This window comes from Eublepharis macularius, chromosome 2 (assembly GCF_028583425.1).
Source record: "Eublepharis macularius isolate TG4126 chromosome 2, MPM_Emac_v1.0, whole genome shotgun sequence".
In the NCBI taxonomy this organism is placed as follows: domain Eukaryota; kingdom Metazoa; phylum Chordata; class Lepidosauria; order Squamata; family Eublepharidae; genus Eublepharis; species Eublepharis macularius.
In genome coordinates, this window is record NC_072791.1 from 35,456,167 (window position 1) to 35,478,254 (window position 22,088).

General features: G+C 42.5%; 1 protein-coding gene across 2 annotated transcripts in view; it reads left to right on the plus strand.

Annotated features, from left to right (window-relative positions):
* The window catches only part of GALC (galactosylceramidase), a 52,217-nt gene that overhangs the window by 17,595 nt on the left and 12,534 nt on the right, over window positions 1-22,088 (plus strand). Inside the window, exons 7-10 of one of the 2 annotated variants that reach the window (XM_054971871.1) lie at window positions 7,885-8,012; window positions 18,284-18,439; window positions 18,857-18,981; window positions 21,272-21,399. In XM_054971871.1, the coding sequence (XP_054827846.1) occupies window positions 7,885-8,012; window positions 18,284-18,439; window positions 18,857-18,981; window positions 21,272-21,399 (537 nt within the window). Of the gene's footprint in view, window positions 1-7,884; window positions 8,013-14,949; window positions 15,081-18,283; window positions 18,440-18,856; window positions 18,982-21,271; window positions 21,400-22,088 lie in introns of both variants that reach the window. The other variant, XM_054971870.1, reaches the window with a different exon arrangement.

Below are 22,088 nucleotides of genomic sequence, written 5' to 3' on the forward strand. Positions count from 1 at the left end.
TGCCGCTACCTGCCGTGTTCCATGAAATCATGAAGGCGGAATGGGAAACACTGGCAAAGTTAAAAACCACGCAGCCAATTGTGTCCAAGTTATGCTCCTTTACTCCAGACGCGGTTGTGGAGATCAAGTTGCCCATAGTGGATGACCTGGTCTCTAGTCTGGCCACCACTTTTGCGCTTCCTATGGGGGTGGACAGCCTTCCAAATGACCCATGTGACAGAAGGAGCGAACAGGTGTAGCGTAGAAATTTTGAGGCCTCAGCAACGTCAATTAAGGCCTCAGTGACTGGCTCCCTCTTTGCCAGAGCAGCCTTCTTATGGGCATCTGATCTGGCTGCAGTGGAGAGTAACGCGCCGAAGGAAATCAAGGACGAAGTCAAGAAAATTGCTCTTGGCAACAGCTTTCACTGCAGATGTGTCCATGGATGCCTTTCAGTTCTCCTCTAGAGCCATGGGGTTCAGTGTCGTGGCTAGAAGGAACATATGGCTTCAGAAATGGGACGTAGACCCCTTGGCCCATGTGAAGGTGGCGGCAATCTCCTTTAAAGAGGCTAACCTTTTCGGTGAGGCGTTGGAGAGAGACCTTGTGGAAGACAAGGAGAAGAAAAAGGTGCTTCTGTCAAAAAGAGATGCACAACAGAAGCGAAGGTTTCTGTCCTTTTGTGACTCCAGGAAGGCCCCAAGGTATGGGACTGTCAGATCCTCCAAAGGGCATTTGCACCCCAGGTCCAAATCGGACAATAGATCTACAGCCGTCTCCAAATTTGGACAATACAACAAACAGCAGAAAAAGGAGCCCTCTGCATGACTATGATGCCCCAAGCCTGGTCACCAAGATAGGGGGCAGGCTTTAGGAATTTGCGGAAGTGTGGCATCAGACAGTCTCAGACAAATGGGTACTAGAAACTGTAACAAATGGATACTCTTTGGAATTCATAACAAGACCATCGGACTACGTCTTCCAGTTACCCAGAAAGACTTCTCCACTCAAAAGCATCGTCTGTTATTTCAGGCGACCCCCACACTTATTAGAAATAAGGACGATAGAACCAGTTCCGCTAGGTCAAAGAAACCAGGGAGTTTATTCCGCCTTCTTCATAGTACCTAAGAAAAATGGGGACATCAGAGCCATACTGGACCTTCAGTGGCTGAACCAATTCATCAGGACTTACAAGTTTCGCATGGAGACCCTTCAGTCGATTGCGATGGCCATCCAGAAGGGAGACTTCTTGGCTTCCATCGACCTTTCAGAGGCTTACTTCCACATACCCACAAAGTAGACACACCACAGATTTCTCCGTTTTGCTGACAATGGAAACCACTTTCAATATCGAGCGCTCCCTTTTAGGTTCAAGTCATCACCCAGGGTGTTCACCAAGGTTCTGGTAACACTGACGGCCTTACTCAGACTGCAAGGGATGTAACTTTTTCCTTATTTAGATGACATCCTGATAAAGGTGTCTTCCTTGCAGATGGGACTGGAAGCAGTACAAATAACATTGGAATGTCTGGAGAAACATGGTTTTGTGGTCACAAAGAAGAGTTCTCTCCACTGCAGAAATTTTCTCATCTGGGAGTTCTACTGGACACGGTAGAGGACAGAATGTTGCTATCCCCAGACTGACAAAGGAAACTACAATCCCTGATCGTACAGATTCGGAAGAATCCATACCAAGAGGTCATGGCTCTAGCGCAACTTGTAGGCATGATAGTATCGTGCCAGGATGTGCTGCAATGGGCAAGATTCCACACGCGCCCATTTCAATGGTTCCTGCTTCCCTATCAGAGAGCAATAGCTCGAAGAAGGCAAGTCATAGTAAAGGTGCCAAGAAACATTCTTCGATAGTTGGAGTGGTGGATGGATCTGAACAGGTTTCGGTTAGGTGTTCCCCTCAGGAAACCGAAGAGAGTGATGATAACAACAGATGCCAATCGTTGGGGCTGGGGAGCTCACTCCCAGAACAGAACCGCCCAGGGTCTCTAGTCACAGAATGAGAAATCCCAGAGCATGAACCTACTAGAACTGAGAGCAGTGAGGAATGGGTTGCTGCAGTTCAGTCATTTGGCAGGAGCCCATGTCCTAGTAAGAACAGACAACATGACGGCAAAATATTACTTGAACAGACAATGAGGGACCAAGTTCAGGACTCTAAACAAGGAGACCAGTCTCATTCTAGAATGGGCAGAGAAAAACATCCTGTCTCTGAAGGCAGTTCATGTGGTGGGACTAGACAGCGTCCTAGCAGATCAGCTAAGCAGAGGAAAGATAGATCAAGGAGAATGGATGCTGCACAGGGAAGTCATCCACCAAGTATGCAACAAGTTTGGCACTCTGGACACAGATTTGTTTGCCAGCAGTCAAAACTGCCAGGTACCGAGGTTCATGTCTAGAAGGAGGGAACCGCAAGCTCTGTGCACAGACACCCTGAACTGCGATTGGCCAAGGCTTGTGCATGCCTTTCCGCCAATTCAACTGTTCCACAGAGTGATACAGAAAGCCATAGAACAAAGGGCGGAGTTGATACTAATAGCGCCACATTGGCCTAGGAGAATATGGTTCCAGGATCTGATGAGCCTATCAGTAGTGGAACTGTGGCACCTGCCTATCAGGAAGGGTCTTCTGAGTCAAGGACCCCTCCTATATCCACAGCTGGAGATGCTCCAGCTCACTGCTTGGAGATTGAATGTTACCAGCTTAGTCAGTTAGGCTACTTAGAGGAGGCAATCTCAACAATGCTTGCCTCAAGGAAGAGATCTACTAGTAGCAGTTTTAACGTCACTTGGCAAGTGTACCAGAAGTGGTGCTCAAACAGGCAGAAGGATCCTTTACCAATTGCCATTAACGAAGATCTGCTTTTTCTAAAGGAAGGTCTGAGCAAAGGCTTGAACACCAGCACCTTGAAAAGGCAGCTATTTCAGCCACAGGAGGGTGCAGGGAGGGGAAGTCTCTAGCACAACACCCACATATAAAAAGGTTTTTACAAGGTGCAACCTTAATTAACTCAAGTTCATAGGTTTCCCACTTGGAATCTGAACATAATGTTGAAGGCACTAACTAAAGAACCCTTTGAACCGATGGCGACATGCCCCCCACACTTTTCTTAGTGGGAGTTACTTAAGCCAGAAGGGTATCTGAGCGAAATGCATTATCAGTAGATAAGGAATTGTGCATTTTTCACAATGATAGAGTCATTTTGAGACCTGACCCAACCTTCATTCCAAAAATTAACTCTACCTTTCATAGGGGTGAGGATATTAATTTGCCATCATTTTGTACAAACCCTAAGCATCAAAAGGAAAGGGAATGACACTGTCTAGATGTTTGACATGCCCTCAGTTTCTACATAGATAGAACTAAGTCTATCAGAAAATGTGAATCCATGTTTGTCTCTTTTAGAAGGTCTTCCATGGGGAATAGAGTATCTTCCTCCACCCTGACCAGGTGGGTTAGAGTGTATTGTCCGTGCCTATAAGGCTAGAGAGCTGGAACTGCCAAAGGGGATCACGGCTCATTCTCTCGGGGGCACAGCCACATCAGCTGCATATAGATCCTGTCCATCTTTAGAGACGATATGTAAGGCAGCCACTTGGAGATCAGTTCACTCTTTTACAAGGCACTATAAGATAGATAAGATAACCTCAGCCAAGGCTGCTTTTAGGAGAAGAGTACTCCAGCACATGCTCTAAATCTGAATAGTTGAGTAAACCTCCCTGGGACACACTGCTTTTATATGTCCCAATAGTATGGACTGACCCACTGCCAATGGACCACCAGAGAATGGAAGATTTAAGTATCACTTATGTGAAGCTTCCTTTTCCGGTGGTCCGGGCATGGGTCAGTCCAACCCACTGAACAGAGAAAGAGGGTGTGCTACAGTACGCCTACTACAAATGAAGGAGTTACAAGTTCAAGGGTTGGAATCTGAATGTGTATATAGTTGTTGACAGGACATGACTTTACTGTTTATTACAAGTTGTGTTAATGTTAGTGTAATGATTTTAAGTAAATGCGTGTGTGTGATACAGATGAAGTGTGGGGGTGAAAGCGAGGGATGAGTGAGTGATATGAATGGTTGATGACTGACAACAACAACATTCGATTTATATACTGTCCTTCAGGACAACTTAATGCCCACAAAGAGCGGTTTACAAAGAATGTCATTATTATCCCCACAACAAAACACCCTGTGAGGTGGGTGGGGCTGAGAGAGCTCCAGAGAGCTGTGACTAGCCCAGGGTCACCCAGCTGGCTTCAAGTGGAGGAGTGGGGAATCAAACCTGGCTCTCCAGATTAGAGTCCCGTGCTCTTAACCACTACACCAAACTGGCTCTCAGTTTGTGGCTTTCCGTTTGAGAGTGTGGGCGGAGTGAATGCAGTTTTAGACTGAGAGTGGAGAGAAAATGTTTAGTTGGGGCAAGAGAGGCAAGCTCTGTGCAGCCTGAGTATTTTTAAGCAGTTCTGAAATATTGTCGAAGGCTTTCACGGCTGGAGAACGATGGTTGTTGTGGGTTTTCCGGGCTATATTGCCGTGGTCTTAGCATTGTAGTTCCTGACGTTTCGCCAGCAGCTGTGGCTGGCATCTTCAGAGGTGTAGCACATCAAGCACCAATCCATATGCAAAAGAACCTCCTCAGGATACAGTGAAGCCTCCCGCCATTAGCATTCCACACCCTGGGAAACTCTCACAGGATGACTCAGCTCAACCCCACCCCTCCTGAGTAGATATAAATGACCTGCCAACATCTTTTCCACACTGTGACACTGAGAGATCTCTGTCTTCTGGTGCTTCACCTCTGAAGATGCCAGCCACAGCTGCTGGCGAAACGTCAGGAACTACAATGCCAAGACCACGGCAATACAGCCCGGAAAACCCACAACATCCATAGTTCTGAAATATTTAGTCAGGAGAAAGCAGGCAAACTGTGTGCAGCTTGAGCTTGTGTATGTTGACTGAGAGAAATATAACCTGTGTGGTAGCCTGAACTGTATGTTTGTGAAAGAACATTCAGTCAGGAAAAGCAGGCAAACTTTGTGGGCGCCTGAGAAAAGGTCTTGTAATTGAGAGAGAAATTAATATCAAAAGCAGGCGATCTGTGTGTGAAGCCTGAGAGAAGATCTGTGACTGGGTTTAAGTAAAGTAACCTTAAGAATTGACAACTACTGTTTTGAAACCATCAAGTTTTAGAAATAATATGAAACTGATACGCTTGCCTGTCTTGCCCTGACTAAATATTTTCTCTCCACTCTGAGTCTAAAACTCTCTCCGCCCGCACTCTGTCATCAACCAATCATATAACTCACTCATCCCACTTTCTTCCCCACACTTCATCTGTATCACACCAAGCATTTAAAGACACATAAGTGCATTTATTTAAAATCATTCCAGTTAGTATGTAGAATTAATGTAGTAAGGTGGAGGGGAATTACCCAGAGGCTATGAAAGCTAACGGGGACTCAAGGCTTGGGAAAGAACTGAAGAGCCGAGGAAGCCCTTCCCCTTCTGGGATCAATCAGATCTGCTGACCCTGCACTGAAGAGGAGGAGTCGCTTCCCAATAGTATGGACTGACCCCCTTCCGGACCACTGAGAAAAGAAGCTTCACGGTGAGTGATATTTAAATCTTCCATTCTGGCGTGCTTTTTTGAACTGCCATGGAAACCATTCGATCTATATTTGTCACAGTGTAGTGTCACTAAACAGGGACTTAAATAAAATGAGACACATCTTTCTGTCACTTGAATTTAACAATATGCTTTAACAATATGCTATTACTGAGATTTTTCTTATCCCAGGTGTTTACAGTTTACAACGTTACAATGTATTTTTGTTTCATTTTACTCTTGCAGTTTTATTCTTGCAGTAGCCATGTGAAATAATTTAAGCTGAGATACTTTATCCCAAACTATCCAGTGAACGTCAGGGCTGATCAAGGAATTGAATACCTAAATTAATGCTCCGCCCATTATGACATGCTACTGGTAGATGTATGGTCTGCTCTCTTGTGAGGTCTTTTCTCTTGGAGCCATCTACTAAACAATATGAAAAAAACCTAATTATATTTTAAGATAAATAAACATCCTCTAATTACAGCACAGTACTTGGCAGTAGGTCACTCTGAGTTGTGAGGCTTATGCTTAAGTAAGTGTGCATAGGATTGCAGTATTAAACTTTTAAAATGATTACATATCCTGAAAAGCAGTCCCACCTGGTCTTGGCACTCTCTACTTATTTCTAAATAATGGCTTGTCTGCTGTCAAATAACACATCTTCATGATAAAAGATATGTAGAAGTTCTCACCTATCCAAACATGTCCAGTTTTAGTATAAGTTTAATCCTTCACACACACACACACACACCCCAATTTGTACGCTCATTGTAACAGTGACACATGGGAGGCATTGCTGGGAGTATTCCAACTCCCACCACTGAGGACTGTGGGGAAGGGAGCGTGATGCCTTTCTTGGAGGGCATCAGGAGGCAGTATTGGAGGCACCAGAACTTGGCTGTAGGAGTGTGCAGGTTCAAGGCTGTTGAATGGATAGCAGAACATGACGTGGGTGCAGGTAATGACCATCACTTGCCAGTGGTGGGTTCTGCTGTCTTTTTAGTAGCTGTATACAGCACAAGGTCTGGCAGCAGTAGGCTGCAGGAAAGCTTTAATTTTTAATATTATAGAAGTCAGCTCTGTATACTAACCCATGCTACAAAGGTCTTTAATAAAACTTTTTTGGTTCTGTGAAACATGTAGTTAACAAAGTTGGATTTGCTTTGTTTGAGTTCCTTTAGGCCCAGCACAATGTAACCATTTGTTTTTGGTATGAAGTCTTCCTGAGACAGGTGGACTATAAATGCGCTAAAATAAAACAGAAGAATACACATCATTTCTTTGAAATGGTTATCATTTTATCTTTTGTCAGCTAATGAAGTAGGTAGCATTGGCCCATAGCAAAATCCAAAATCCTGATGAAGAGTTCTAGAGAACTTGCAAGCTTTCACATCGTGGTGTTTTTGGTTGGTCTTACTAAAAAGCATTATGTTCTTTTGTTTTTGGATTCTTCAGCTGAAAAATATTGAACATAGTTATGGGCAGTTTTTAGGTTGTTATGGTATTAGCATACTTTGTTGGATCTAGGAAAATGTACATTCGGAAACTAGCTACAGAGAGATTAGTGCTAACTTACCCTAAGTGCTGTGCTCTACTAATGATCTTCGTATTATGTTGAATGTTTGTTTATCTAGTCTGTAATACCATTTCACATTTTTGTTTGTTTTCAAATATTGGTTCATCTTCCTATATGAAGCTTGTTATTTATTTATTGAATGCATGTTTGTATGGGTTCACTGGAGGTAATAGTTACTTACTACAAACTACCCAGTGAGTGAATAATTATGAACTCCTCCTATCCCAGATTTGTGGGAAGTAGTTATAGGTTATTGAGTTTGCCTAGTTGCCATGGGCAGACGTGAAGGCACTCTTTTTATTAAAGATGTAAGTTGTTGTGCTGGAGCTCTGGTATCAAAACAGGTTTTGAGCTGATGAACTGGTAAGACTTGGGGGGGAAAACCCTTGGGCAGTTAGAAACCTTGAACATGATAGGTAATTATACTCTAGTCTTAAGTATTAAGGAATTCTTTATGTGTCTCTTCACTTAGAATCATCACCCACAGTCTCTCTGTGATCTGTATACAGTTAAAGTGCTTAAATCCCTTTAAAAATGATGTATTTAGGCACATTAACTGCACGGGCAATCTTGACTTTCTATTTTACATAATAGTCACATTGCCAGTGGCCTTTTCCCTACTATTTACTTTGACCTGTAAGATTAATGGTATGTTACTTGGTTGACGAAAGCTATTCTTCAAGTATATTATCTGTTACTAAGGTACTACGCGAAACAATGGACAAAGTGGGTATACAGAACATTGGCATCATCGCTGCGGATGGAGACTGGGACATTGTGAAGTCAATGCTAGTTGATCCTTATCTTAATGATGCAGTTGAGATAGTAGGGTAAGTGTGGAAGCCCAGGGAAACAGTGTTCATTCAAAGCTGCCTTGAGCTAAGAGAAATTTAAAGCTCTCTCGCTCCTTAACTCTGTAGTTCAAATAACTGAAATTCCATTTATTTTAAGGGTATCTAGACATAAGTTTTAGCAAGTAATCAGTCTGCCCCTTAAAACTGGGATCAAGTGAGCCTATGCTGTCTTCTGTCACTGTGCCTTTTCACTTTGACTTTGTATAATAACTTCTAATCATATTTAATGTATTTAATTCTCAACATATTTAATGTATTTAATTCTCAACATGGCATCGTCTGTGTATACTTAAATCTATAGAACAGGGCTGTAGTAAGAGAAAGGAGAACTTTTTGTAACGGTGGGGGAAGAACAAGGTTTGAGGAACAATCGTAAAAGTAAGGGGAAAAGAGGAGGAGGAGTGGTTTCCAACTCTACCCCCCCCAAACTCAGAAAAGTTGTATGTGCAAGCACTCACAACTGTTCTTCAGAGGCAGGAGGCATGCGAGGAGGAGGAGGGCAGGGGAGAAGGAGCAGGAACTGCTGCTCTCTACTCTCCTTAGAAGCTATGGTTGCGAAGCTGGAGAGTATCAGGGAGGAGGTATGGATCCTGCCAGCCCATCTAATTGCTGAGGTGGCTGTGATTGTCCCCCATCGCCCCCTAGCACCCCCCCCCTACACACACACATACAGAGACAGACATTTGGGGTGGGCATGGGAAGAAGTGCAGGACTTCCCAGCCTTCCCAGCTGCTGAGGCAGTGATGCTTCTCCCCTCATGCTCAGTCAAGGTAGCAATGCTGGAGGTAGGCAGGGGATGAGGCATGGGAGTTGTTACTGACCCCCTTGCTGCCAAGGTATCATCCTGGAAGTGGGTTGGGAGCAACCTGAGCTATGGGCGGAGCCTGGTGAGCAGGGGAAGGAGTGACAGAGAAAAGGGGGGAGAAAGAGAGGGGTGATGAGTGACAGTTAAGGGATGAGGGACAAAGGGGGATGCATGACAGAGAAAGGATGGGGGGGAAGGGATGAGTGACAGCGAAGGAATGGGGGAGAGGGGAGGAAATGCAGAGGGAATGGGTTGCCCTCTTCTCTCAAGTTCCTTGCAGGTTGTCATTTGTCTCCTAATGCTGATGAAGCTTGTGTTAATATCTTTATCTCTGTGCTTTCTTCTGCAGCTGACCTGTGTGCTTTTTACTTTGTGCTGGATTTTTCTGTTACAGAGAATAATGTGTACCTGTGCCATGGCTTGAAATGCATTAATAAATCATTCCCTTCCCTTAGAGCTGAGATTCCCAACATAGTATCCATGGGTCCTATGGCACCTGCAGTGTATCCTAGTGCTCACTTTTTCTCCTGCTTCTCCACTCTTGGCCCCAACAGTTGTGAAGAGGTACACTAATAGTCAGTCAGCTGTTCCAGACCACAACATGTTCTGTGCTTGGGCTGCTTCAGGGGCTGAGCTGGAAGCTGGATGGAGTTCATGAGCCTGCTGATGTGGGGAGGGCGGAATATAAATTGAATTAAATAAATAAATAGAAAGTAATTTCCTAGTACTCTTCTCTGGAACCATGGATTCCTCTGCACCACCATATCTGCTTTCTGCTGCCTCCCTCCCTTCTCCCTGTTCCTCTCTAGTTCATGGCAAGGAAGGAAGGAAGGGTGTTCTAGACTGTAGTCCTGGCTTACTTCCTGGGAACAGGTGCCTCCATCCATACCATTCCCCAAAATTCTCTAGGATCCCCTTGAGTACATATAGAGTGCAGCAGTCGATGTTCTTCTCCTAGCCCATTCTTTCTCTCTAATATTTCATGTTTCTTTTCTTGCTTGCTCACTTTTCAGATCCCTTTTCATATACAGTCTTAAGAAAGCGGTCTCACATTTTTCATGACATTTTATAAGACATAGCCATGACTCTCAATGGAAAATTGAGATAAAATAGAGAGGTGTCAGTAGGAAATGAAATCAATTTGTGAGTCACCATGTTCTTTTCAAGGTAATACTATTAAAAGTTAGAAATCGCAGTTTCCCAGACGGCGTGTATTCATCCCGGAGTTGCTTCTGTCCTTGCACCCACTTTGGGGGTGCCAGAGTAAAATGTAGAGCATTGCATGTTGCCCTCTTATGACTTTTTCTGCCCCATAGGTATTTGTTTCATTCCGCGGATGCAGATGTGAAGAGGCTGATTTTGGTGAAACTGCATGTAACTACTAAGCAGCTTGCCAGACACACACACAGAATGTAGAGGAAAGTAATGAGGTTCATTCTCTGGGGAAGAAGGGGGAAAAGGGAGTGATGGAGGAGGACAGGGAAGCACTCTTGCTTGCTGCAGTGGCATTAGCTTTGCAAGGAAATACACGCCTGGAAGCTGTCTTTTGACACCCCCTGCAGCCATTTTTTGAGGAGTCCACTACGTTTATTAAAATTCCAGAAGTGTCTGCAGGTGTTGTAATAATATAGATTAAAGCACATTATACTAATCAATACTAAGCTAATACATAGTAATGGCTTGTATTCTGGGTGAACTTTTAAACTTTTTATGAACTATCTATGCATTTTTTTTAGTGTGTTAGGTAACTAAAACAGGTGTACTTTAATCTTTTGACAGCTGATTAAAAATAGTGGACTCCATCTAGATTAATGTTTCTTTATCAGAGATTGGACCAATAGTGATCTAGTATCTTAACTCTTCCTGTCATTTCTCACGGATTTATGGCTTTGTTTTGCAAGTTAGTCATTTTGGGCTAATTAGGTTATACAATAGAAATTATGAATATTCAATGAAGCATTATGCTTATGCTATTACATGAAAAGATCTTAGATATTTGCATATAATAACCTATAAAACATGCTAATCTAGACAGTGAGTTAGAGTTCTGATTGGAAGAGATCTTGTGAAAATTAGGTGAGATTCTTCTCTTTGCAGTGTAGGCTATGAAAATCTTAATGCATTTCATAAGAACTTTGATTATTTTTAAACTTAAGAGTTAGTTAGGACATGTTAGCAAATTTCATTCTGATTGCCTTTCTGTGTTCTATTTTTGTAGGACTTATATTAATAATCATATATTTTTAACTACTTGCTTCATTAAAAAAGAGTGTATTTTCAGTTGTCAGTTGCAGTTTATTAAGTCAAAGACCAGCATAACACAGAAGCAGAAAAGTGCATTACCCTAAAATATGGTTTAAAAGTATAAAATCAATATATAATTAAAATATGATACCAATATACATTAATGGTTAGAAGTTGTGTATATATAAATATTTCCTAATAATAGATATAATAATTATAGCAGCCTTATCCCATAAAATTATACCGTCTTGTTTGTGTCTTCCTTTGATAACGACTTACTACTACTGTTGATACTATCCAATATGTTACTATTCTTATTAGGACAATCCAAGATTGTTGGAGTGTATTTTCAATAAAAGAAATAAACTCTAACAGGTGTCTGAGTACTTTGATTAGAAGCGGCAAAGCAATAAAGAACCTTTTTACAAATAAATGTACTGATAAGCAAATGGTTCAAAGAACAATTTTGCTTGACAGATCTTGAACTAATTGCTGAACACTATCCAAAAGAAAAGATAAATCTTTCCCTTGGAGTAGTGGAAGCTTAAGACACAGGCGAGAGAGCCTGTTACAGAGGTTCAACAGCTTGAGGGACCTTGACCTAGAGAGCTTACTCTAAATCAGCTTCGGAGCTGTAGTTTTGTGAGAGGGAACGTGGCTTTCTAAAATTTTTTACTCTTGCCATAATGCAATTCCCATAATTCTTGGGAGAGCCAATTTGGTGTAGTGGTTAAGAGTGGCAGGGCTCTAATCTGGAGAACTGGGTTTGATTCCTCACTCTTCTGCTTGAAGCCAGCTGGGTGGCCTTGGGTCAGTCACAGCTCTCTCAAAGCATTCTCGGCCCCATCCACCTCACAGGGTGATTGCTGTGGAGATAATAATAACATCCTTTGTAAACTGCTCTGAGTGGGTGTTAAGTTGTCCTGAAGGGCAGTGTATAAATAGATGTTTTTATTGTTGTTGTTGTTATGACTGTTAGTGGTATAAAATCTGTATTAGGGGTGTGTGATTCGGGTTTTGGATTCAGGTAAAATACCTGAATTGGACCCGATTTGCAATGATTCAGAACTTCTGAATCGGGCCCAGCATGCTAGGCCCGATTCAGAACCCCCAAATCAAAGCTCCCCAAAGCAATTTGTATTGCTTTGGGAAGTTTCGGGTCAAGGGGTTTAAATGCCCCTTTCCACGCCGCTTTGCAGTGGCATGGAAAGAGGCATTTAAACCCCAGGATCAGCTATTTGGCAGGGAGTTCCCCTCCAAGCAACTGATCCAGCCGAGCAACTGATCTGTGCGAAGCAGCACGGAAAGGGGAATTTAAACCCAAGAATCAGCTGTTTGGCGGGGAGATCCCCACCAAGCAGCTGATCCGAGCCTTTCTCGCTGCCCTGCTGGCCACTGCAGCTGCAGAGGAGACCACACAGGCCCTGGAGGAGCCGGCTCTGGGCTTCCCCACTGCCTAGCTGGTCTTCTTGGCTCCACAGCCAGGTAAGTGGGGTGGGGGTTCAGAGGAGGGGGGAGTAATTGGGGGGCTGGGAGACAGGCAGCTTCCCCCTTCACTTTGGTATGCTCCGAATCTTTACGGAGCATACCGAAGCAATTTAAATACCAATAGCCAGAGCGGCTTGCTGCTTCGGCTTTCAGGGTATTACAGATCCAGGTGCACAACCCTAATCCATAAACTTAGCACTGTCTGAAACTTTATGTCTCTCTCTTGGAAAGTAAACATCACGGGGAGATTATGCACAGCTTTTAATCACTTTTCATGTCATTCATACCCGAAAGTATATGAAAGTTCTGTTGGGCTCTTCATTTGGTTTTGGAAGCCTGTATTGCTGAACAGGCTGTCCCAACAGATATGCCCGCCTTATTTTTATACCGTATTATTGTTGCTCTCGTTCTCCTCTGCTTTCCTTATTGCTAGGTTTGTGAAACAAGCTTCTTGAAAGCTTGTTATATTTCAAATCACTGCTTATTCCCTTAGGAGACGATGCAAATTTTTTAAAAAATTATGTAATAGGATCTGGAAATGGAAGAAGCAAGGTGTGACAATTTACTAGTGTTTCCTAAACACACAGGCTTGGGTCAGACATAGTGTGAAACTGTAGTGCTAGGTGAATGAGTTAACAACAGGCACCCCTCTCTGTACATTCTTCTTTGTGAACTGCATACTCCTGGTTTGTGACAAATGCTACTTTACTATTACATCCAAACTGGTTGTTCAGAAAAACTGTTGCCACAAACGAGAGATGCACAAACTAGGGACACACTAAGTGTGCTTAGTGTGATATAAGCCCCTTTGAACTTGGTGGGACTTGTTTTTCAGTGTACATAAATAGAACTTGGCCGTAAATCAGTTTTCTGAAAGGCAGTATAATACTGTCTAAAAGCATTTTATTTTTGGCCCAGGAAAGAATAACTGTTGTTCTCCAGGTTTTTCTCTTAGATATGTTAAGTGGCTAGTGTAATAGTGGGTGGATATTGGATCTTGACTAGAGTGATCCAGCTTCATATTTGCACCCAGCTGTGAGGTTCACTGGGTGTCCTTGGGCCAGGCATTAGCTCTCAACCTAATGTTGCCTTTACAGGCCATTTGAGAGGATAAAATAGAAATCTCTGCCTCCCTGAGTTCTTTGGAAGAAGGGTAGAAAAAACGTGATACATACATCTGCATCTATTGCTACAGAAATTATTCTGCATGTCGATAATGCTTAGTAATTTTGTTTCCGCATGTCATGACATATGAAAACCAGCAGGCCTGGCTCTTCACAATTATGTTCTGTGCACATAATTGAATTGGTTTTATTTGTATATCGCACCATACATTTTTTCCTGTCTTTTACTCTTGCTTATTTAGGGAGGTGGGGGTTAATTAATTCACCAATTTTTTTTTACATACCTGGAGGGTCCCTAAAATATGTAGAGACCTACCTTGTCTGTCAGAGCCTCCATTGTGCTGCTTTTGTAATCTACACAAGGGTCCAACACTTTACTATTAGATTTAAAGATGTATCTAAGATCTGGCCTAATGAAAAATCATTCTGTGTTACAGGCGGACAGTGTTTATAATGGAATTTACAATATGTTAATTGACTTTATAATTGGCAGTTATTTACAATATTTAATATGCTCGGGAATTAGATGTACATTTCACAATTAAATGATTTCAAAACAAAAAATATGCAAAATGGTACAGCCAATGTAATAGATGTAGATTGCAGAATAAAAATTTCTACCTGCCCAGTTCATTTTTCAATCAAAATTCAGGTTGTGTTTTCAAAAGTTGCACATTTTAATCCTAAACATGGGATTTAATTATGAGGCTAATTAATCTAGTAGAAAAAATTCTGGGTTATGGCTGCAATCCCAAGCATATCTGGAAGTAAACCATAATAGTAAACTTTCTGAGGAAACCTGTTTAGTTTTGGTCTATGAAGAGCAGAAACAAGTGATACTTTGAACAGAAAATACTGGATAATGACCTCTTGTGAAAACAGACAAATTTTTGTTTGATAAAACCAACAAATCTTATATTCTGATGCAGACTTTTTTTGTTGCTGATGTATGTCCTTTGGCAACGGTGGTTGTCAGCAGAACCTTCCCTGTTAACATTTTACAGCTACTAATATCCTGTGCCAGAATTCTTGCATCAAGAGGTGGTTGACTTTGTATCTGAGTATTTTTACTTACGATTCAAAATGAAAACAGGATCCTTTTTCCTGTCTCCTAAGACCTGACTGAGAGCAGACTTTAAATACTTGTTCAGTAGTCAACCTTGCTATAAACAGCTATTTTGTACTGAAAGAACAGCAAACTTGACTTCTGTAAACAGGAAAAAAATTATTTTTCCTCTCTTTGTTTTCAAAGCTTTTAAGATACACTTTGGATAAGCAAGATTTGCAGCGGGTACGAATCATAGCCAGCGATAGCTGTTGGGAACCAATTTCCTTTGTCATGCTGCTTGACTGTGAACTCCGTGAAGCGGTCGATGTCATTGGGTAGGGTGCCTCTTCAAAGCTGCAGTGCAGCATGGCAGACTGCTGTTTGAGAAGCCTTGTTGGGTTCATGGCAGTAGGCAGCTCAGAACTTTGGATTCTAGTCTTTCCTCAAAGTTGTCTTGGTGGCTAATATTGATATGTGAAGCCCCCGATTCAAATTTTATCTCTGTGAACTTGTTAGGTGCTCTTAAGAAAGCCACACACTCAACCACAATCCTCAGCTGCATTAGGAAGGTAATAATTCTCACTTGATTTACTTGGCAATTATAAGAATTTCTGAAACAACGGACATCAAGTTCTTTGAACATCAAGTTCTATAACACGGTTCATGTATTTTAAATATGTACATTTCAAATATAAGCACTCTATTTTTGTTTAAAGTTTGTAGGATATGAGTGGCATCCGATGCTCCCTGGCGGTTCATTGGATGAGCTAGTGGAAGACTGGCAAGTCCGTTTTTCCAAAGCCATCGATAAAATCGCCCCCCGTTGCCCTCTCCACCCCTGTACCAAACTAGCTCCCTGGTATACAGAGGAGCTACAGCGGAAGAAGCAGGAGCTGAGATGGCTAGAGCGAGTATGGCGACGAACTCGTGATGAAGAGGCAAGAACATCCTATAGGACGTTCATGAAAGCCTATGAGATGGCAGTGAAGGCTACAAAGAAAAAGTTCTATGCAGCCTCCATTGCATCAGCTAGCTCACGCCCAGCAAAATTGTTTAATGTGGTTCGGTCCTTGGTCTCCTTATCAGGAGGGGACCGTCAAAATTTAAATTCGGATATTGGCTGTGAGGCTTTTGGGAGCTTTTTTGCTGATAAAATCTTGTCTCTCCGCTGTGATCTCCCAGCCACAGTTGATACAGTGAGCGAACTGGAGGCCCCTTGGCCGCCTTCTGGGATAACATTAGACAAATTCAGCCCACTCTCTGGGGATGAGATTGACAGGATTCTGCGAGCAGTTAGGCCTACCACATGCTCCTTGGATCCATGCCCTTCGTGGCTGGTGAAGGCCAGTGTAGATGGGCTACAGGATGCCCTGGAGTCGGCTGAGACTGAATCCCTTGAAGACGGAGGTCCTGCATGTGGGTCTAGGGTCCATGGGTGCGGGACTCCAGCTCCCCGCTCTCGATGGAGCGCTGCTTACGCCGGTGTTGAGAGTGAGGAGCCTGGGGGCGGTCCTGGATGCTTCCCTGTCTATGGAGGCATAGGTCGCAGCGGTTGTTCGATCCTCATTTTTCTACCTAAAACAGGCTCGACAACTTATCCCTTACTTATCGACCCATGACCTTACGACAGTGATCCAGGCAATGGTCACCTCCAGATTAGACTACTGTAACTCGGTCTACGCAGGGCTTCCCTTGGGCTTGATCCGGAAACTGCAGCTGGTTCAGAATGCAGCTGCACGAGTGCTTGTTCTCATCATGGCACATATAACACCCATCCTCCCATCAGCTGCACTGGTTACCAGTTGAGTACCAGGTCCGGTTCAAGGTTCTGGTGTTGACCTACAAAGCCCTATGAGGACTGGGCCCAGCATATCTTCGGGACCGCCTCTCCCCATATGTTCCCCGGAGGTCGCTTCGATCAGCTAATAAGCAGTTGCTGGTGGTCCCTGGCCCCAGGGAGGTCCATCTGGCCTCTACCAGAGCCAGGGCCTTTTTGGTCCTGGCTCCGACCTGGTGGAACTCTCTGTCTGAGGAAACTAGGGCTCGGCGGGATTTGTTATCTTTCCGCCGGGCCTGCAAGACGGAGATGTTCCACCAGGCATTTGGTGGGGGCTAGGCTGTCCTCTCGCCGGCTATACCACTGAAGACCGTCAACCACTCATGCAGGAGCTCATAAGTGTGACGCAGGGCATGATGTAAGAGCCAATCCCTGCGCCTAAAATGCTGTATTTTAATATTTATATCCACGAATTGAGAAATTTCATTGTATATGGAATAGTATTTTAATGTTTATTTATAATGTTTTTATTGTTTTTAAACTGCATGTTACAAATTGTATGCTGTTACATTGCCCTGAGCCCATCTGACGGGGAGGGTGGTCTAGAAATGCAATAAAATAAATAAATAAATACATCTGTTAACACTGTAGGCTCTGTTTTCTAGTCCCTAGACCTGCCACTACTTCCCCTGGTGCCTACTGAGCATTTCAGAAAGTGGGCAGGATCACTGTAAGATAGGGCTTATTGGCAGCCCTTATTCAAATGAAAGAGGTTTCCATGGCTGTCATAATAATAATAATATTTGATTTATATGCTGTCTTTCAGGACAACTTAACACCCACTCAGCGGTTTACAAAGTGTTGTTATTATCCTCATGACAATCACCCTGTGAGGTGGGTAGAGCTGAGAGAGCTCTGAGAGAGCTGTGACTGACCCACGGTCACCCAGCTGCCTTCAAGTGGAAGAGAGGGGAATCAAACTTGGTTCTTCAGATTAGAGTCCTGCTACTTTTAACCACTACGCCAAACTGGCTCTCTGTAATAGCAGCTACTGGAAGTTCATTAGGATTAGTAGCACCTGGGCTTTTTGTAGTCCATTCTCTCTGCAGGCCTGACTGACAGTTGCCCTGAGCTTCCTTTGTAAGGAAGAGAAGGAGCTTTATTCTAGAGTGAGAGCCCAGGGAACTGAACTGTTCTGTAAGGGGAGATAAATGTTCAGGAATAGAAGGCCACCTCTTCCTCCTCCAAACTTTGTCCTCCCAGTAGCTGGACCTTGCTTCCATCAGAAGTAAAGATAGTACTGACTTTGATAGTCCAATGGCTGGACTCTGAAGAAGTCAGCTTCATATCTTCAGAATGGTTGCTGTACCATGCAGTTCTTCTGCAAAGTGAGGAGAGAAAGTATTCGGTTTTTCTCTGCCTCCTGTGACAACCATTTTGGGCTTGGCTCTGCCTCCTGATGTAACCATTCTGGAGTGGCACTAACTGTTCCCTCTCAAAATTTCAAAGGTGCCTGCAGGCTTAAAAAGGTTGGGGACCCCTGCCGTAGACTTTGTTTTGCATCCAAATTGGTTGATCCAAACTTACAACAAAAGGCTTATCTCCAATGGGCATCCAAATATTTTTAAAGTACTCTTGATTCGATTAAGCGTAGAGTAGACTGTTCTTCTTTTCTTTTTTTCCTTCTTTGGCTATGGATTACTTTGTTGAAGTTAAATATCCTTATCTGTGTGTGATTGTTTTTTGTTTTGTACTATCAAGGGCTCACTATCCAGGGACGACAACAGTGCCTTCTGCCTTGTTAACAAAAAAGAAACTCTGGGCTTCAGAAGACTACAGCACTTTCAACAATGAAGTGGGCGCCGGATGCTGGGCTCGAATCCTGAACCAAAACTACGTCAATGGCCACATGACCTCGTACGTCTAGTTATGCGTGGGGATATATCCGTCTGTAGTATCGGCACTATGAGATACATAGTATAAAGGCTTGTATAAATGGTATTTGGGGGTTAGTATTATAACGAATGTATTTGAAGCCCATATTTCTTGTCAGCTAAGTTAGATCCCCCAATAGGAATATTTTGTACATTTTATTTTATTAAAATATTTATACTGTCTCTCCCATCCCCAAATGATGGCTGAAAACAAGGAGATGCAAACAGAATATATTAATCCCCTGAAACGCCCTGTTCATTTTCATAATTGTATTATTAAGAACTGCTGAGCTACAGTTTGATTAATATATGTATTAATCTTGTGTTAGTTGAGTAACCTGATTGTTGCTAGAAATTTTTTTTTTTATGAGTACATGCATTAATTTCTACATATTTTCAGCACTATAGCTTGGAATTTAGTGGCTAGTTACTATGAAGACCTACCCTTTGGTCGATGTGGTTTAATGACGGCACAAGAACCATGGAGTGGACATTACAGCGTGGATCCTCCGATATGGATCACTGGTAAATGTTTTTTTAATTTTTGAAGAAACATTTAGTTGTGTCTGCATGCCTGTAGATTACAATGCTGTTGTAAATACATTTTTAAAAAAGTGCTAGGACTCCGTTTTGTGATTGACAATTTGAACAATAGTTGGTGGAGTACTTCCTTCATGTGTTATGCTTATCACATGGGTTTCAGTTGATGAGGTCTAAAGGACTATTGCAGGAGACTTGGTGTGCTTGGCATTACAGTGAGGAGATTTACATCACTCGATTAGGTTTTGGGGCAGTAGGCTCTAGAAAAAGCTTTTAAACAATGCTGTACTGTAAGGGCCAAAATAGATGGCACCCCAGAACACAGGTGGAAGGCATTTCCCCACCTAGGGATGGCAATGCTTTACTATATCTCATTAACCCAAATAGTTCATTACATGGGATCAAGGGAAGAAGTTTGGTCTTAGTTGTGAACTTCACTTCTTTTGCATTAACAGTCTACCTAGTCTGTTCTGATGCAGTTTATATTTTGTTGAAATGCTACAGGTTAATTTTCTCAAGGAGTCAAGGAGCACTGAATTAACAGTTGCAATGAAAGTGGTTTCAGAAAAAAGAAAAGTAATATAAATTTTGCCTTAGGTCAGTTACAGCAGCAGAGAGCCACCTTAATAAAGCAGCGAAGCAAGCCTCTTAGAGTAACTGTTGAAGGAAACTGGGACCTGAACCTGTATAATGAGCAGCCTCACAAATAGCTGAGCGAAGCATGTAGCTTGAATCCAAGGAACCTGTATTCCTCTCTGTGCCTGCAGTCTGTCTTGACCTGAAAGATTATTCCTGGGGTCACAGGAGCAGCCGTGTGAGTTTTGCCAGGAGGAGAGATAAGTTTCCCTTCTTCACTGATGAGAAAAAGGAGGGGGCGATTTGACCACCTCCCCCCTCTCATCAGAGCCTCTCCTCCAGTGTGCAGATTCATCTATGTAGGTCCTGTATCTTCAAAAATAACCATTCTCTTGTTTCGAACCATTCCTATATCTATACCACACAAATTAATGAAACAATGGCAAGCAATCTTTAATAATTTTTTACGGAACCATAAATGACCCAGAATTGCATTTCACATGTTATGACAGAGTCCCCAAAATGGGGGCTTCAAATATCCAGACCTTGAACTATATGCACACTCAGTCCATCTCTCTACTATATTACAAATACTAAGATCTAAGGAAGAAACAATTCGGTCACAGATATCACAGTCATTATACTCCCCTTTGTCAATTCAAGAAATTCTTTGAAGCACTAATCGCCTTAGACCAACACAAACTGATAACAACACACTTTGGGCAAGTCTAATGAAACTGTGGGACCACTACAAAACCAAACTACTCCCACCACTATCACGGTATTCAGCTATTCTTTTTCAAGAATGGTTTCCACCAGGCTGCAGCCTATTAAACCGTAAGCAATGGATTTTTTTGAAAAATACAAATCTCTTAGACATATCTTCCCATGTGGGCCTTTTATCAAAAACTGATTTAGAAAAGAAATTAAACACTACTATCCCCTGGTTTCAGTACCTACAATTAGTCAATATGACTAATAAAATACATTTAAAAGATATAATATCAACACCCAAAACAAACTTTGAAGACCTCATAGACATGAACACTCACCATAAAAAGGACTGATCTCAAAAGTCGACAAAGAGAGAGAGAATGAGAGAGAGACACACACACACACACACATAAAAATACTTTTCTCTGTTTTTGGTGGATGAGATGAGCCTACTTGCCTACTAAACCCAGTACAATGCTGAGCTTAAGAAATGCAGCACAGAACCTGTTTGGTTATCTGTGTGCTCCTTTTGTTCATGTTTCTTGCTTGTTTCAATATTATGTCTGGCTCACAGCAGGAGAAGGAACTTAGCCGGAGGGAACAGTCACCATGGCTCCTCCTCCTCCTCTTCTTTCCAGTCTTCTTCTGGAGCCTCAGTTTTTGACTTGTCAATTTCCAACCCTTTATGAGCTGTCTGGGCCGGACATACTTCCTAACCTCATTTGCAGTCTTATGAGCATACTAATCCTGTGAGGCTGTAGGAAGGTGCTCCTGCCTTACCCAAGCTTGTGGGCAGTGCAGGAGCATGTGCTTGTGGTCCAGGGTAGCTGAGCTATGCTGACCATTCCTCCCAACCACTTTGCTTGGCTGGCAGCTGGCGAAGTGCGAAGCCTTCTGATACTTTCTTACTGTGTAATAAGTTTTTTAACTAAGATCAGCAGCTTTGAGACTATTGGAGAATATTCTTCTTTTTCTGTTGTGACAGCACATACAACCCAGTTTACACAACCAGGCTGGCATTACCTGAAGGTAGACGGGCGTTTAGATGGAGGCGGCAGCTACGTGGCACTGACTGATGGGCAAGGCAATCTTACAATCATCATTGAAACCATGGTAATGCTCTCTCAGCTCTAGGCCTGTTAAAATCTGCCTAATTCTTAAAGCTGAAAATCTGTTCTAACTGTGCACATACAATGGCATGTATCAACACTTGAAAACAAATGTGTCTGGCTAATTAAAATTATATATGACTGTCCATTCAGTTCACGAGGATGATATTTAAACGTGCCATTTTAAAACTTGGTTTACCATAGTGGCTAACCTTTGATTCAGAATTTTTCATTTCTGTTGTGAACTCATAAGGCTTGGGCATTCTGCTGTCTATCAGTCTCATCATTTCAACTGGAATATGGGAATAATTATACTAACCTACTTTACAGGGATTTCTAAGGATTAATGTCCTAAATCATTAAAAGTGCTTTGAGCACTTTCAAATCATGTATTAAGACTGATGGTGGTTTTAGTAGCTTCTTTTTCTGAAGCAACTACTGATTCACTGTTGTGCTTTTTAGTCATCTTAATGATTTGGGTTTATCCAGTGTGGTCTCCTAATCTAGTGAACGCTTCGTCAGTATTGCAAAGCTAAGATAAGTAGAGTGTACTTATGACACCTGAAGTTCCTCCTCTTATTTTAAATATCTACTTCCTAGCTGGCTCAGATAATCATGTATAAATGTATTTTTGTCTATTGTGAACGACCACTTTTTTAAAGCTTTAAAAAAGCTTTTTTAAAGCTTTAAAAA